This window comes from Tyto alba, unplaced genomic scaffold (genome assembly GCF_018691265.1).
Source record: "Tyto alba isolate M040663 unplaced genomic scaffold, T.alba_DEE_v4.0 Super-Scaffold_34, whole genome shotgun sequence".
Lineage (NCBI taxonomy): Eukaryota > Metazoa > Chordata > Aves > Strigiformes > Tytonidae > Tyto > Tyto alba.
Window position 1 is genome coordinate 5268604 of NW_024881309.1, and position 18309 is coordinate 5286912.

The 18309-nt window shown below is 42.6% G+C and overlaps 1 protein-coding gene across 2 annotated transcripts in view; it reads left to right on the top strand.

The window, feature by feature from the left end:
- The window catches only part of UNC5D (unc-5 netrin receptor D), a 167607-nt gene that overhangs the window by 125351 nt on the left and 23947 nt on the right, over positions 1 to 18309 (top strand). For both annotated transcript variants that reach the window (XM_032998334.2, XM_032998335.2), the window contains 3 exons: positions 2297 to 2482; positions 4561 to 4938; positions 7470 to 7554. In XM_032998334.2, coding sequence (XP_032854225.2) covers positions 2297 to 2482; positions 4561 to 4938; positions 7470 to 7554 — 649 coding nt within the window. The remainder of the gene's footprint in view (positions 1 to 2296; positions 2483 to 4560; positions 4939 to 7469; positions 7555 to 18309) is intronic.

Consider the following 18309-nt stretch of genomic DNA (forward strand, 5'->3'; position numbering starts at 1 on the left):
GTCTGAGAATGGGGGTGGAAAGGGTGTTTTCTATTAAGGACGTGTGAGCCAGTTTATTTTACTTTTGATTCAACTGCCCAACTGAAAAACCAGTTCCACTGCCTTATTCGCAGCAAACCTCCCATGTGCTCCAGCCCACTTAAAGCAGTGTTTACGTACTCGTACAGCATTTCACTTATGTTAGAGAACAGTCGGTTCTCGGCTGGTGCGTTTGGCAGCTGGCGTGCCTTCCCAGGAAGTTCAGCTGCTCGTATTGTGAGTTGTCAGACATTTCACTTACGTAAGAAACTGGTGAGCCAGGCAAATTGGCTTTTCTGATGCTGATCCTCATTTCTTTTATCTCAATGGTCAGAAGTTTCACGTTCATTTTAAAAATTCAGCTAAAAGAAAGTTACCTGATTTTCTGCAGAAAAACACATGCACAACAGGAGCCTCCTCCCAAATACTAATTCAGTCATTTCAGTAATTGGCTATTTATTAAATGCTGAATTTAACTTCCTACCCTATTTCTGTACATTGCAGTTTATTTACTGATATTGCATAGTTCTTTTTGGTCACTGTCATTTGTTCTAAATAGGTGCACTCTCTGTACCAAAGGCTTCTCACTCAACAGCAGAAGCACCACATAGCAGATAACAGCTGATGTAAAGGGTGAATAGATGATTATCTCCTCCTCTAAACTGGAGTTTAGAATTAAGGGAACTATCTAAGGACCCACTAAGTGTACTTGCCAAGTAATTTAATTTCATGGTACGTGGTCCCAAATCCCAGAAGATGTAGAATAGCAGGACTGGATAATTCAATTACAAAATATTGCAGGTTTCATTTGGATTCATTCTTTCAAAGCAATGAATTCTTTTTCTCTGCTGTAAAAGTTTGTAGTCTTAGAAAACTTGGTTGTAAGCTTAGTGCATGGGTGTGATCACAAGGAGGGTTTGGCTTCCAACCTGTTTTTAAAGACTAAAGATGCTTGCAGGAGTCTGAGAAGATGTGTGGGATCTCCTCAGCCCCTCTCTGAGCTGTGAGAGGATTTGGTAGAAGAGGTTCCTTCTTACATGAAAGCTCACTCAGAAAATAAAGAGGAGAGAAGGGGAAGCCTTCACCAAGATTTTTCAGTGGATTCATGAGCTCGATTAGCTCCAGAATTCAAACCTAAAACTTGGCTATCGCTGGAAGTCAGCAATGGATGAGTCACGCTGATACGTAAAGCAGCCCTCCCTCGCTGCGGTTGTTCCACGTCCCCCCTTTAAGGGTTGTATTGCCAAACCCTAATGATCTCTGCTGGGCTGGGACCTCGGCAAGGAGCCCAAGCTGGCAGTGCGTGCTGATGAGGGAGAAGGCTGCGCAGTGGGAAGCGCTCTGCTTCTGGCTGATAGGAGTCCAACTCTCCCGTTTCAAAAAACCTGTGAAGGCAGTGGTGCAATCCCTAAGACAATAGAACGTCATCTGCATGCACTGATGGGTCAGGAAACCCAGGCAAACCTCATGAACTTCAACGAGGCCAAGCGCAAGGTCCTGCCCGTGGGTCAGGGCAATCCCCAGCACAAACCCAGGCTGGGCGGGGGTTCTCCCCCTCTGCTCCGCTCTGGGGAGACCCCCCTGCAGTGCTGGGGCCAGCTCGGGGGCCCCCAACAGCAGAAGGACCCGGAGCTGCTCGAGCGGGGCCAGAGGAGGCCACGGAGATGCTGGGGGGGCTGGAGCAGCTCCCCTGGGGGGCCGGGCTGAGAGAGTTGGGGGGTTTCAGCCTGGAGAAGAGAAGGGAGACGTTGTTGTGGTCTTTCAATATATATGGGGCTTATAAGATGGAGAAAGGCTTATTATCAAGGTCTATAGGACAAGGGACAATAGTTTGGAACTGAAAAAGTGTAGGTTTAGATAAGCTATCAGGAAGATGAGGGTGGTGAGGCGCTGGCCCAGGGTGCCCAGAGCAGCTGTGGGTGCCCCCTCCCTGGAAGGGTTCAAGGCCAGGTTGGACGGGGCTGGGAGCCCCCTGGGCTGGGGGAAGGGGGCCCTGCCCGGGGCAGGGGGGGGCACTGGGGGGGCTTTGAGGTCCCTTCCAGCCCAAACCAATCTGTGATTCTATGAAATCTGCTCATGCTTTCAAACGCCTGCTTTTCAGTGTTCCTTTGTGCTCCGCTACCCTGCTGTGATCTGCTCCATGTTTATGTCTCGGGCTTTACCTCCTCGGCCGCGTGCCCGTGCCCTCAGACAATCCCCTTTGCTCACGGCCAGCCAGCGCCACTCACAGCATTTTCATGAGTGTTGCTGACTTTGCACCCACTTCTTCTGCTTTCAGATATTGAGACTGCCAGTGACATTGCCTTGTACTCCGGCCTGGGAGCAGCAGTCATTGCTGTAGCTGTGCTGGTGGTTGGCGTTACCCTTTACAGACGGAGTCAGAGTGAGTACGGCGTGGATGTGATTGATTCATCTGCACTGACAGGAGGCTTCCAGACATTTAATTTTAAAACAGTCAGACAAGGTTAGTGTTGTGATTTCATTTTCTTCTCTCCAGAGCTCCTACTGCAAAGAGATACTGAGCACATATTCAGTGACGGGCTGCGGGAGGGCATTCCAGCTATTGCCAGGGCCGGGCAGCACTGGGGTCGGGGTCAGGATCGGGATCTGGTGGCTGGAGCTGTCTCCTACGGTCTCTGCTACTGCTCTGTCGTGGCAGCTTGGACAAATCCATAATCTATCTTGACCACACTCTAAACGCCTTAGAAACACTCTCCCTAGCTTCTACTAGCTAGTGCTAGTGCTACTTCCACGAGCATCACTGACACGTGTGGCAGAAAAAGCCCAAACAAACCGAAACAAATTAACCAAATCAAAACAAACCTAGAAAGCGTGTCTGTAGTTCCCATTCAGTTACAGATCTTCAATTTTCTTTCCTCCAATAAAGGAGATTAGTTTTTTACTGTTATTTTGAAAAACCCAACTCTAAGTATTTTTATATGCTGCTGTTAGCATGCAAACATCCACATTCTGAGGTCTGCGGGAAATAAATGAGTGTAAACATGGATTGATTTAAAACAAAACAACACAAAAAACTTCAGGAAGCAACAAATACAATAAAATAGGGAAGAAATATTTACTTCTAATAAAAGCAGCACTCGGATGTTTTTTGGAATATTATTTTCTGTGGACAGGAAGGTGGGGAGGAATACAAGTGGTGATTACATTAAAACAGTATGTTTCTTTAATTCTGGGCTGACATTCTCACACAGAGACCTGCCTTACTGTGGGTGGGTGTGTTGGTGGGGTGTGAAAGTATCCCAGTGTCTCTTCTCTCTTCAGAAAAGTGAAATATGTTGCAGAGTTCAGTTGCTGCTTTGGTTTGGGTTTGTTGTGTGTGTGGTGTTGTTTTTACAGTTACTTTATTTCCTGGGAGACATTCCTCACCAAGCATAAATTGCAAGAAACTGGAAAAAGGGCTTGGTAGGCAAGGATGTTTGAAGGATGTTTGCTCATTCATCCAAGCCTTTAATTACAGTCATGTAATTTTCAATGTCTGTCTCAAATAGTAACTTTTTCCTTTGTTCAGTTTGCCATGAAAGTCTTGTTTTGAGTCTGGGGAATTGTTTGTTTGACTTAATGTTTCAAAAACTTTAGTTCTGGATGCTTTGAAAATACCTGGGCGTGCCACTTTCTTTCATGCCAGGATGCTGTTAGTTCAGTTTCAGTTACTTTGGGTTCTGTCTGTGGGTTTTTAAAATAAGAGCATTTGTAAACTAAACAATTTAGCTGAAAAAAAAGACCAGTTCTCTTCAGTTTGCTGAGAAGAGAGCACCGTACTGATGTACGGACAACAGAGTAGTGTGATCCAAATTTTACTCTTTGGAGAAATGTATTTATAATGTCAACAACCCAACCTGCAGTCCCTTAAGGTGATGAAATTTTCAGAGATGCAGTAGAGATGGTTTCGAGAAAATTAGTTACTTTGGAAAACTTTTATTTACTAAAAATCAAACCCAACAAAAAACCACACACACACACAAAAAGAAAGACCAACCTGGCTAAGGGATTCAGGCCTTAAATCTATCCATTCCTTCTCTTTTTTTCCGAGTGTTTTCTGGGCTAAAATGCTCTAAATGAATACCTGTGGTATTTTTTCCCTATACTGCTCTTGTCCCACTTTGTTTTCAACCCAGTTTCCCTCAGGCACGAAGCTATTGCTTTGTGTAAGCTCATGGAAGAGGTCTGCAGGAAGATGTTCTAACCCAGTGTTTTGTTGTTCTGGTTTTGGGTTTTTTTAAACATTAAAAGAAGGGAAAACAGCACACACACAAACCTGAATCCAGAACAAAAAGGAAGCTGCTTCCTGGATTCGTGCGCTCTGGAGTTGCCTGAAGTGCAGCAAACATAGTGATCAAGTAGCTGTTAGATCTATTGCATCATTTCATCTGTTTGTTAACATTGCCTTATGTGATTTTGAGCTCTGAGAGTATCAGGAAGGAAGAGCAGGTCAAAAAGGAAACGGCGGAGAGGTCAGAAAGAGATTTCTGATTTAGCGTCTTAACACAGTAACTGACTCCCTGCCCTGCTTCGTCCTGCCAGGTAACTCCCTGCTTTTGAACTCGTCCATGCAGCCCGACCTGACGGTGAGCAGGACGTACAGCGGGCCGATCTGCCTGCAGGATCCCATGGACAAGGAGCTCATGACCGAGTCCTCGCTGTTCAACCCGCTGTCAGACATCAAAGTCAAAGTTCAGAGTTCGTTCATGGTGTCCTTGGGGGTGACAGAGAGGGCTGAGTACCATGGGAAGGCACACTCGGGAACTTTTCCTCATGGGAATAATAGGGCTTTTGGTACAATACAGGCTAGAAACAAGGCTACGTATATTCAGAACCTGTCTTCTATTTCAACAACAAGTGAGCTGAAGAGCACTGCTATTTTTGGACACCTGGGTGGCCGTTTAGTAGTTCCAAACACAGGTGGGTAGATCCCTTCTCATTAAAAGCATATAAAATAATTTTAGGTTAAACTTCATTTGTCTGATGTAGTGTTCTGTAACTAAAAAAAAAAAAAAATCAATAAAAGAAAAAGTAGGGGCTCCCTTAATGCACATTTTGGGAAGTAGAGCATGGTGCCCACACAGGAGATGACTGATCAGAAGAAAGCTTGGGATGAGTAGGAAAGAGGCATTATGCCTATTTGAACTGTTATAAATTACTGCCTCTCTTGATGCCTTCAGCATCTAAGTTACATTAATCAAAGCTGTTGCTTCCTGGGATCCTGATCCAAGAGAAGGGCTCCCCAGGAAGGAGGTCAGTAGTGGATCAGCATCACATGTAATGGGGTCGTAGTCAAAGCAGAATCTACGTGCAGCAACATCTGACTGCGTTAACGTTGTCAGACTTCATTATGTTATTGAAGTCTGCAGCATATAACAAACAAGTGTCTCTGGAGAATAGCTTCCACTCTCCATGAAAACTCTAGTGCAGCTTGCCTTAGCATTTACTCCTGGTTTTCTGTTTTTTTCTTTCTTTTAACTTAATAGCTTGACAGATTTCCATAGCGGGGCATTTCAAAGTCAACTGGCATTTCAAGCTTGGGCTATGCACTGAAACGTCGCAGCAGAGATACTCAATTTGCATTGTTTAAGAAGTACAGTTTGTTTTGCGACTTCAGAGTTTTGTGAGACATATTTGAGACTTAAGAAATTGTTTGTTAAATTAGCGGAAAACATACGGCGCCAAATTAGATTCAAATAAAGGATGTTAAAATCATAGTCCTGCAGTGTGTGGCACTACATCACTGCGTTCATATCATGCTGAATAAAATTCCTTATGTTGGAAGCTTTCTTGTTCAAAATGGCAAATGTAGCAGAAATAGCCACATACCACCACCACTAGCTAAGAGGATCTTTCAAACTCTGGTGATCTTTATTCACTTCAAATTCAACTTTGCTTTCATTTGACTAGTGTGTCCAGGCTTATCTCTTCGTATCTAGTTGAACTGAGTGATTTACTGTTTTATCCTTCATTTTTCATAAAATGGATACTTTAAAGGTTACCATAAAAAATGTGGTCTGTATTTAGAGAAGATTGATAACAGTATATAATTCAGGGATACAATATTTAGTGTACAATCATGCACAGCACATGGAATGTATTTATTTCTTCAGAGATTGTTGTGTTCAGGAATGAATATTACAAAGGCAGAGGCACTAAGTTAAGTCATAAATTAGGAAGTCCCTCATACTATCTATTTAGCTACTTTATATAATGACAGTCCCATCAATTAGATTCTTTAAATATATATCTGGTCTGCTTGCAATTTATGTACTTCCTTCTGCCTATTTATGTAAGATCAAATTTTCTAGCCAATTGTAAATTATAGTGCAATCATGTCACTACTTAGCTGAGGTTCTGCATTGTGTGACATATGCAAAGTAAAATACAGTTTTCCTGTATTAAGCATGCTGTACAACAGTTTAATATCACTGGTACCCAATGGAAAGCATCCTGGCTAACTTCTAATTTATACTAGTGGAGTAAAAGGAAAATCATATCACTTGGATTCACTAGTTATTGTGTATGTGAACAAAAAGGTATGGTGATTTCCATGCAAGTTCAGATGGATTTGGTTAGGTACTCTCTCCATTATGAGATTCCTTGGGATCCTAGAATTATCAGATTTGATTTCAAAGTTAAAAAGAGGCAAGGAGGCTTCAAGAAAAGTTTAAACCATGATCATGTCCTGTAAAACATGGAGCTGTGCAGACGGCAAGATGTGTGCCACTAAGAGGCATTTTGGCAAGTAAGAGTGAAAGACTCTAACGTCTCCCCAGAGTGGCTTGGCCCCTAACTGCCTTCCAGAAACTGGCAAAGGCTAACTTAAAAGTTACCAAAGGCACGCATGCTTTTGTCTATCTTTATTATTTTTTAAAAAAAAGGAAAAAAACAATTAAGTAGGGAACTCAAAAGAGACTGTTTTGTTGCTGCCTGTCAGGGTAACAAGACCATCAAAATGACTGGGATTATGAACACTCTTGCTGGAAGCCTTAAGGGAAGAGCTGATGGTACCTTTTGCTTCTGTAAATTATTCCCTTTTGTGTAAATGGTGAAGTAGGCAAAGAAGTCTGCCTGTAGTGATGCAGAGGCCCTCAGACACATCTGGACTATGAATCCAGTGTCATTTAGTGACGTAAAACAATGGGAAGTCAACTGTCTAAGAGCTCGGTTGGAGCAAGGAAGTTTAAGGCAGACGAGTCTATATAATTGCAGGCTCTAAGACAGTTAAATATTAATCTCTATGTGAATCATAATATAATTGAAATGTGAATAATAATATCTTTTCGTTTCATCTGATAATGCTGTAGTCAGAACCACTATTTCAGAGGAGCATCCTTCTGCTCTAGCAGACGGCCCTTTGAGATCCTGTAAATCAGAGGCCAGCTGTGTGTTGTTCTATATGTCCAGTGCCTTTCCCAAAGATAAATTCTGCCTTTGCTCTTTTGCAGGAGTCAGTTTGTTGATACCACATGGAGCTATTCCGGAAGAGACTTCATGGGAAATCTATCTTGCCATCACTCAGAAGGAGTCCAGGTAAGAAGTACATTAAAAAAAGCACACATGCACATCCAGAATCTGTGGAACTGTTCTATTTAATGGATTTCTTGTCAACACTGTCTGAAGGAATGGAATGTGCAAGAGTCACTCCATCTTCCCTGTTGCTGGTGTGACCTCGCTGTTGTGACAGATGCTGTGTCGGTATAAATGAGAGCAGAAATGATCTTTGTGTGATGCTTCTGTGAAATCGCAGGGAATTACTGCAAATGCTGTTAAAGGATGGGATACCTCAAGGAGACTGATGTATGATACATGCTGAGATCTGAGTCAATGATTTTTATCACTTTTGATTTGCAGATTTACGTACACATGTCTACTAACAGCACAGGTGCTGTCATTAAGTACTTGTTACAGAACCTTTGAGTCCACAGACTCACCACATGCAGGCGACCGGTTAAAATTCACTATCCAGATCATCAGTTTGAATATGACCCTGTGGTATGTGGGTACTGAATTGTTCCTACTTCCTGACAGATGTTTGGTAGCCTAGATGATGCAAATAAGGGAATGCTCAGGACCATTTCTTAAATTATTTTGTTTTATAAATCACCATTAAAATCTCTTCCCCAACTGGATTTGCAGCACGAGCTGATGAACAGTAAAAATTGAACCACTTTGATCCTTGGGGTATTTTTTCAACATTGGATCTGGTGGGACAGGAAGGTGATGTTTGAAATACTGGTGATCTTTCATAAATAAGACAAGCTAGATCTCTGAGGTTCTCAAGGTTTCAGCTCTGTCATACTTATTTCAAAGACAAGAAGGAGAAAAGGAAACAAACAGAAGTACTATGGTTTGGCAAATGCAGGCCATTGGTTTGGGTTTTTTCATGCTGGCGCATGATGTGTGTAGCAAATGTCTGTCGTCCAAAAGAAACCTAGTTCATTTGTAAATGCTTTTAAAATGTTCTGTTAGATGTGTGGCACTAAATTCTGTTGCCAGCTGCACGTGTGGGTGTTCTCATTGATTCCACTGTAATCACTTCAATTGCCTTTATTCTGCATTAGAAAGACAATTGAATTTGGCCCAAAGTCACTTGCTTTCCAATGGATCTTCCCCTTTATTTTTATGAATAAACATGGCCAAAGGAGGGGATGGTTATAGTAGATTTTGATAGTTGTTCCCATAAAAAGATTTCCTAGAGGCTTTACATTTTGCACAACATGGATTACAAAGAATCAAAATGCTCTTCACTCATTTCTTTGAGCCTGACAGACCACACATCAGCAAAACCCAAGTTCAGTTCAGCTTGGTTGACTCATGTTGAGCTAGAAACAAATGCTGCAAGAGAGTAAAATCACAAAACTGGTTCATAATCAAGTGTGATTCAGCAAATGAAGAGAGCTTGTTCAGTCCAAGTGTAGCGTTCTCACTGGACTAATATCTGGATTTGGAGGGAAGGTAAAGCTTATGAAATGTTAGCAATAGCGTTGAACTGTCGAGATTAGTGAAACGTATTCTTTCTTTTTAGACCCATGGTTGTTTTTTCTTCCCTAAGACCATTTTTTTTTTGTTCGTGGTGGTTTATTTCATGAGGTAAAAGTTCTCATTATTTAATTTCTGAGGTACGTTTATTCTAAAGTGAAAACTTCAGAGAACTATTACCTTTGGTTCTTGGCAAGTTCCCTGTGAATTTGACGGACTCAAGAGATACTAGGGTTTGCAGTACTCTCTTAAGAGCTGAGGTGAGAAGTGCTAGAAAAGGTTGAGGTAAAAAGTGCAACAATTCATGAATTAGAAGATGCATCTAGTTGCCAGATTGTGATACTCCCCCCAGGAGGGGCCCACAGTGCCAGTACTGAGTCAGGATGGCTCAAATTGCACATGAAGAACTAAAATGCATTTGAAGTTAAATCTGAAACATCTCGTCTGAAATTACAGTAGTAGAAGAACAGGAGAGAAAACCAGGAATTTGATCTCCAGTTACTGTCTAGACAGTAAGCAATACTTAAGATACCTCTCAAATTACTACACCCTTTAGTGTTATTAATGACTAGTCGTCCTGTCCACTGCCAGCATCAAACCTCCACCCATCATAAATACTTGTCCCAATTCCTCTCTGCACGCAGGCATTTGAGTTGAAACAACACATGAGAAACTCCTCTACAAGGTTGTTTTGCCCCCATTCCTGCCTGTGTTTTCCAGGAATTTGCATCCTTCAGGTAAGACACAGGTAGATACACCCTGTCTGTTAGCGGCTCAGTGATACTCAGGAAAGCCTGCCGCCGTCGTGCCGGCTTATATCCTCCGCCTTCCCCCCCCACCCTCCGGTTTAAGGAACCTTGATATTACCCTTAAAAGATTGTCAGCAAACACAGAACATTCAAAAATCTTGTACTCAGCCTTTGCCTTGTGCTACTGACTCTGGGATGTATCACTTCAGGCTTTGTTTTCATTACTGCTAAGCATACTTCACCTTCTTCACTCACTGTTTACAATGGGTTTTCTTTATTTTGTGACTCTGTCAAATTTAAGTAGAGTCAGTCCGGTACCTGGATGAGACCTTTCAGGAATATACTCATATTGCAGACAGCAGAAACAGGGATTTAAGTCTTTTTTACAGCACTGTTCACCTTGGCATCCCTCCCCTTTTCTAAGCTAGGTAGAGCTCTGCTGCTGCAGGTGGGCCTCTAAGACTAAACAAAAGTGCTCACCTTCTGCTCTGCTGTCACTAAAGGTATGTAACAATTGTTTTAAAGGAAAAAAATCATTAAAGCCAGAGTCTTTCCCCATTTAAACCTTGAGCAACGTCTAGGTACCCAATGTCAACTTCTAAAGCAGTAAGTATTCTGTGTCCTCAAGCTCTCGTGTGCTACTCTTCACGCTTCTGAACAGCAGCGTTTCAGCAGTGGACAAAGCCACCTCGCTCCTGCCCTGCTCTGGAGGATAATGCCTGCTGAATCTTTAGAGATTGTCCGATGAAAAGTGACAGGGATAATCGCATTTTATATTTAATTAAAATAAGCTACTGAAAAGCACTCTGCAGTCCCCCTTTCTGAGTTGTTGCCAGAAGTCAGCTGCTGCAGCTTGTGTGCAGCTCTGCAAGTAGGAGACCGTGTCTTCATGCAGTGAAAGGCGCCAGCCACAGTCTGAACTCGCTGAGGATCTCGTATCTGCAGAGTCTGGAACAGGGCTTGTTAATTCTGGAACGTGGCTTTGTTCCACTGAGGCTTTTAAGTTACATTTTCTGACCTTTTTTTTCGCTTGCTCTAATCTAAACTACTCCTGAATTAATTTCTTCTATTTTTGACATTGAGTCTTTCTGCTGCTCCTAATGCTGCGTGCGGCTGACAAACTGTAGTTCAGTAAGTGCGCTGACAGAATTTATTGGTCCTACCTTTACATCCAGTCTCACAAGGTGCAGTGAGGTACTCCAAACAATATTTTTGCAAAAAAATAGTTCTTAAATAACTTTCTTAGCTTTCTGAACCTACCCCTTCATAATTTACATTCCAAACAGAACGAAGAAAGATGTAGTATATACTTCAGTTGCTTAATTGAAGGATAATTGCAGGAGACCTTGGTCCCAGGTGAAGAGTGGATCACTGATTAAGCCTCATTCTGAGTGCTCGTGAGAGGGACAGTTTTTAGAAGTACTAATCAAGGGCAAATTTGTACAACTGGAGACAGGAGAGTTGGTTATAGTTCTTTACAGCAGTTATTTCTCTTATCTCCCTCACCTTAAATATGCATTCAGCTAAAAGCACTGAAAAATTGGTGGGTATATCTGAGAGGAGGAGACATGGAAAGAAGAAAATGACTGCATATGCAGTAAATATTTACTTACAGTAACTTATAGCCAAATGATTAGTGGAGTTTTCCTTTAAGAACTGAAAGATACAAATCTGCCTATAAATTTTAAAGCCTAGAAATATTTTTTCAAAACTTAGTGAAATCTATTTTTGTTTTCTTTTTATTTTTTTCTCCTCATTTGTGAAAACTTTCATATTCCATCCCCATCTGCTGCCATAGGTTTTTGATCATTTTCAGTGAAAGATTAAGATATGCAAAAGGAAAGAAGAAAAAAAAAAAAAAAAACAGAGCCGTTTTATCTGCAAGGGTTCTGCAGAAATGAATTAAAATAGGTTAATTAAAAACAAGCAGCAAATTTTGCCTACTGTTTTCCTTTTTTGTGGGCTGAAGCAGAGGTAGCAAACTAAACCAAAGATTATCACAGGGGAATTTTTCCTTCCTTCCTTCTTTAAAGTGAAATTTGATAAAATGAGACAAAAGCAAATATTCATTTTTTTTTTTCCATCAAAATACTGTATTTTTCTTCACACAGTTGAGGCAAGGCGGATGCATCTCTCGCCCATCTGAACTGGGTGGATTAAACCAGAGTTTTGCAGCAGCCGCGGGTGGCACTGAGGTGCAGGGAGCCGCCTCTGTTAGTGCCCCGGGGTGTCCGGAGCGGGGAGGAGATGCCAGCAGCTCAGAATTAGAATTTGTTCGGTGTGGGGAGCCCTAAACCACCCTGCAGAGCTGCTGTACCCGCACGTGGTCTGTCACGCCGATAGCCCTAAAAGGAAGGTGATGGTTCGTCTGGACATTGGATGTGGAGGAAGGGTAAACCGGAGGATTAGAGAAAGAGGATAGAATTTCTTTACTTCACAGGTTGAAGGTTTATCCCCATTAAAAATGAAGTAGCTTGAGTTGTAATTTCTGAATGAAACCTGGTCCCCATCACAAGGTAGCCAGGAGAATTTAATTTAATACAAAAGTTAACCAGATCAGTAAATGCATGAAAGGCCTGTATTGTTCTTACAGAGATTTGCAGGTACCTTATGGATCTTTAATGTGTGTTAGAGAAGGATCACACTGTTCAGATTTAGATTATTTCGGACTAGTGGGTTAGCTGTCACTTCTAATCCTTATTTAGCTATTGAGGTAGGTTGGTATGAGATACACATTAAAAGACATAGAGGAACGGAGATGATACGGGATCTGATAGAGCTACACTGAATTCACTGTCACTTTGTAGTGGAAAAAAAAAATCCCTGTGTGTGCCCTACAGATACTGTGATGAAATTATCAGTTGGTTTCGCTGTAAATTGATACAATCCTCCGTGGAATGGAAACTCCTTGTATTCTAAACAGAAATCAAATTCAGGTTTGAAAATTCTTTAGTGTCTCATATAACTGAATAAATCAGCGATGGAACTGGTGGTCCCTCCAAAAAGACACCAAAGCAAAATGTCTTAGGGACACATACGTGGTCTTCACTGCATAGATCCTCCAGGATGCTTCTTGCAGCTAGAATTTCCTAAAGAACCGCTTAAAGGACTTCTTACAGAGAAAAATAGCTAAGCTCAACCTTCAAACACCATACGTGTGCTTTGATGCTGGCAGAAAGTACGGGTTATTGATGTTTGTGAAAGAAATAACAAAGCTATTGATTCTGGCCCAAGTGAGAATTAGAGTGAAATGTCTCTTGCCTCCTTGCATGATTCTGACTTCATACTTGAGCCAGAAAGACTAAGCAGAGCTACGCTGGACCAGAGATCACTATCTGCTGCTTCATTCCTCAAATCAGAACGCCTCAAAATGTGTTAGTTACAGGCTTAAGAAGTTAGTTCACACCTCAAGAAGTTAGTTACAAGGCTGCAGGGAATCACAGCTAGCAAGTGGGTCTGTGCAGTTAGAAATTGTCGCTCGGTTAACGGGAATGGGATGTGGATGTCTCAGCACTGTTGGCTGGGAGCTCTTCTGGCTAGTTGTGTCCAGCCAAGAATCGGCCAGAGCCTGTAGGTAACCTACAGGGAAGGACTCCTCACCCCTCGGCCCTCACCCCAAATCCTCCCCACCAGGGAGGCAGCTCAAGTGTATTTCTTCCAGAAAAGCAAACCAGTATTTCAGTAGGTGTGACAGCAACTCTGTGCGGATGGTAGCGCCGAAATCCTTTAGGATTCTACTAGAGATTGCACGCCCGTTGTCAACAGCCTGGTCTTGAGCCCCATGTGCTCATCATGGAAGAGCTAGCACAGGGTCTAGTGTGTGGCTATTGTCTTTAAAATGCTAGTGCTCCACAACCACCTGCTGCCAGCATCTGTGCTTAAAGAGGTTTTAGAAATGAAAAATAAATAAAAAATCCGTACTGCAATCCGATTAGATTGTTATGAAGGAGAGAGATGTTTGCCGGCAGTGGCAAAGTAGCTGGTCTTACTGGGGTCTAGAAATAAGATGAGAGCAGCTGGAACAAAATCACTGAAAGCACTGACACCTTTACACTTCAGCTTCGAGCTTCTCCTTTTAGAGAAGGAGCATCATAGTCTGGTTAAAAACCAATTTCAAATTGTAAGAAAAGGAGATGTTGGAGAGAGGCAGGCTGAGAAGCAGCAAAGTGTGATTATTATATACCGAGCCTTGTGAGGAGATAATTTCTGCTAAATCAGAATAGTATCTCCCCCCCCCCCCCAAAACTGCCACTTACGTGATGCTTTTCAAGTAAAGGGGGGAAAACGTGTACTTGAGTAGTTGGAGGAAGGGGGAATCTGCTTCTGTGTGTGGCTCTTACGTGTTGTGGTCATGTGCTAATGAAAAAGTAGATGTTCTTGAATGTGGTGAAAGGTTTGATATTCCAGTGGGAAAGGGCTGATAATCCAACCCTCTAATGATAGAACCTGCTGACGGGGTGGGGGGATATGAGGCATGGGCAAGTATTTGGCATCCTGGGGTCTGGTCCCAATTATGTTACTGATTCACTCGGAAGCAGCAAGCAAATTTGTTGCAGTTCTCTTCTGCGCCTTTAATGCATGGAAAGCTCTATAACATCCCGTGTGAAAGCTACCAAAATGCCACTCTGAATTACTGAGGTAATAGCGTCCTTGTTGAATGCGGTTTGAGTTCCATACTTAAATAACAACGTTAACGGAGCTGTAACAGAAGGCAGAATCTGCCCTGAAATATCTGTAGTTTTCCTGATCACCATTTTTTTCTATTTCTCCTTTCTCACAATCTTTTTCTCCTACCCTACTCCCTACACACTGCTGTCATTTTAATAGTATGTTTCCAATACCATACCGATTGCAATGCGAGAAAAGATGAGAATAGCCAAAGCGATTCTTAATTAAGACGACCATTTAGTCACCTACAGTATAAGCAAATTATTTTTCTTTATATGTGCCCATATAAACTGTAAAGATTTGGATCCCTGAATATATAGAAACCCTCACACTGCATTCTTCCATCGAACATAAAGTTGGGAGTTATACAAATATATTAGTGTGTTTGGTTAGTATCCTACAAAAACTTCCCATGAGTTTTAGATTGACTAAACCTTGTAAATTGTAAATATGTCTCTATGTTCTGAATATAGAAAAAAGCATAACAGAGACGCAGTGATTATAAAAATACTGTAAAATAATGGTTTTCAGAGATTGCAACCATACAGTCAAATACCAGTGGGAAGATTAGACAGTAGAAAATTAGAAGGAGAAAAGAAAACAGAGAGGACTGAGATGACCAGATCTACTCCCCGTGTTTTCTTTGTCCTTTTGTTTTCTAGGAATTTAGCAGAAATGTGAAGGTTCAGTGGTAACTGAACACATTTGGATGCATAATCAGAAAAGTGGAATGTATTTTTGGAGCACACCTAACTTGGAGTGTCCAACACTTATATATAGTATACACACAGTGGAGTTTGCATACACAGAATGAAACCAGACAGTCTTGTCCAAACTGAAACATATTTTGTAATTATATAATTTGAAAAATCAAAGCTTCATAGATGTATGCATTTACATGCAATGTGGTATATGAAGGTGACAAATAATGTACCTTTATTTTCCAAAGGCAAAATTTTCTCATCTCACAAAAGCAACCCACAGCAACAGAATCCATTTCAGCTGCAAACTGCAGGCTTGATGGGTATATAGTTTAAATATCATGCTGTTCCTTTTTTAAATTGATTTTTTTGAACCATGAATTTATTTTGCTGTTTTTCTATCACATTCATTTGTATGAGTGTCGGTGCAAAGGCGAAGGAAAAAACAGTATTTCGGTATCTGTAGCGGTCTGAAAGCAAAGTATTTTTGCCATCCAAGGAGTGAACTGCAGTGAGAAATCCAGACTGAAGGCACAGATGTGTTCATTACCAGCCAGCCTTCACTGCCCAGGTACCGCGCCTCGCTCAGGAGCCTGTTATACCCCGAGGTTCTCTGTTGCAGATGCTTATGATAAGCCACTGGGAGAGTAAATATTGACAGGCAAATATTAAATTCTTCTCTGAAATTCATTCCATCCAGAAAAAAAAACAGACCCAGCATCGTTTCCTCTTGCCTTCCTTGCTTCCCCAGTTAACCTTCCCGGCGTTCCAGCGCGGATTTTAAGGGAGCAGAGCGTTGGGGTGGAACGCGCCCCTCGGCACCCCACGCCTGCAGCTCAGGGCCTCTGCACGGCGAAAGGGACGGGGACACCCAGCATGTGCAGCACCTTGTGCTGTTCCCTTGGGCCGGGCGACACGCAGCCACCTGCTTTGGCGTGTGGCAGCTGGTGGGAACGGGGCTTTGCGTGGCTCTGGCCCTCCCCTTGAGGGGCTAAACCCTCCCCATAAAATCTTGTCAGCGTTCCGGCTTCAGGCACAAATGTCCCTCTAGCAGCGATTTCTAAACTGAAAGGGAAACTCTAAATGCAATGAACCTCTCTACTAGTCCTTTGTAGAGGTCAGATTGTTGTGGGGTGAAATTTCCAACGGTTCTTTCCAGTGTCTGTTTTTAGAAAATACATTTTTAAATTTTTGCACAGCAACAGTGACTGTTTGTCTGTCTTTTATTGGAAAACTTACAGACCTCTGATTTTGATGGATTTGAGGGGACAGGTCTGGTTACTGATTTTTTTAACTTGTAACAATGGGAATATTAGCTACTCACATTTGGTAATGTTTTCCTTTCCCGCCTTGCCAAATAAACGGCTGGGAACTGCACGAGAGCCTTAATACCATGTCAGTTATTACACAGAAACACTCCCGCTACTCGCAACAAGTGTGAGAGTTCATCTAATTAACTGATTTCAGTTCATTTGGCATTAAATAATTCCCAGAACTCCCTTATGTTTGTCCAATATGTTCTACAAGGGGAATGAGTCTCTAAAAGCGATTAAACAGCCCCTTGCAGACGAGCTTGTCGCTGGTCACGCACACGCGGCCGGCCGTTGTGCAGAGTGACCCTGGAAAGCTGCCCGGGGCTGCCACAGAGCCTACGCCGTTTCAGTGACTCTGGCTTTTTCTTTTTGTTTTCAAATTATTCTTTTCTTGTTTTAATGAGGTGAGTGGGAGGGCGTGTGGCAGACTACAGTCAGTCTCCCAGTCACCTTTTGCATCAACTTTGCTAGGCTGCTCGCAGGACTCCCCTACCACTATGGACGTTACTGCTTTTTGTATTTTGTAGATTCGTGTTTTGTTTCATTCTTGATGCTTGAAAAATTGGAGCTATTTCTGATGGGGATCATCACCCGGAGCATGGCTAAAAGTTCTGGATTCACATCTTCTAAGGGTGTTGTGCTAAAACCAAAATAACCTCTATTGTGCTCCCATTATTGAAGATGAATTGTCAAGCTTTGTACTGGAGGTAACTTCAGTAAAATTCCACCATCACCCCACCCTCCCCGTGTTTATGCATTTGTCAGCAGCAGCCGCTTGGCAAAGGATGGCCGTGTTGGGAGAGAGGGAGGATGGAAATGCACCGACCAGGTTAGGTAAGGAAGGTTTGACTGGTGCTCTGGCAGTGTGCTCTTGTTACCCCCCGCCTGCAGCTGCATCAAAACAGAGGTGAGGAGGCAGAACGCGCCGGCCTTTGCCGAGGTACAGAGGAGAGGAATCATATGAACTGAATTAACTTACTGAAAATTAAATATGTTTAAAAGTTGACTTGAGGGTTTCTAATAATTCTGAGACATTCTTCTTTGTATTTGTAAGTAACTAACTGGATGATTTCTTAAATTAGCTGGAAAGAGAGGTGATTTGGGGTAACTGCCAGAAGGTTTCATTTTTAAGGAAATCAAATGCCATTTGTAAAGGGTAGCAGTGGTTGGTTGTTAAGTGATGGCATTTTGTGCAAAACCTGTTTTCCTAGCAATGCAGGAGTTGTGAAAAATTGTTATTCATAGGCATAAGCAGAAGCAAGTTGTTTTTTGCTTGAGCTGTTTGATTTCAGCGGATCTCACGTGTCTCTCACGGCGGTGAGATGCTTTGCTGCAGCGAGGCCTGCGAGCGCTGCCTGCTCTGTGCTCTCCGCTCCTCCCTCCCTCCAACGCACTCGCTGCTGAAGGCGGCATGGCAGCCAGGGCACAGGCTCCGGTGGGGCTTTGATTTTTTTTTTTTTTAGCCTAAGAACCCTACAAACACTTCGGAGCACCGAGGCTTCGGGAGCGTTTATTATTATGACACTTGCAAAAGGAAAAGCGGAATTGGCCTTTTTTGTTAGCGTGTTTCATCTTCACTTCATCTCACGAATACTTGCACGTGTAGTCTTTAGTAAGGGATGTCACTGAAGTTGTTGGAACTTTTCAAGCCTTTAGCAAGAATGGTGGTTTTTAACTGCACGTTCTGAGCACCTGCTATTACAGCTGTCCTGAGAATGCTCCCCCCAGGTGATGTTAGGTGGATGTGCGAAGTCAGTTTGCAGGATTGGAGTCTGATTTAAGTGCAGGGCTCCACATAAGTGGCCCTGTGCGAGAGCCACCTGCACTTTAACGTGTTGACCCCGTCGGCTCGGGTGACCGGGGGCGTCGCGGGGG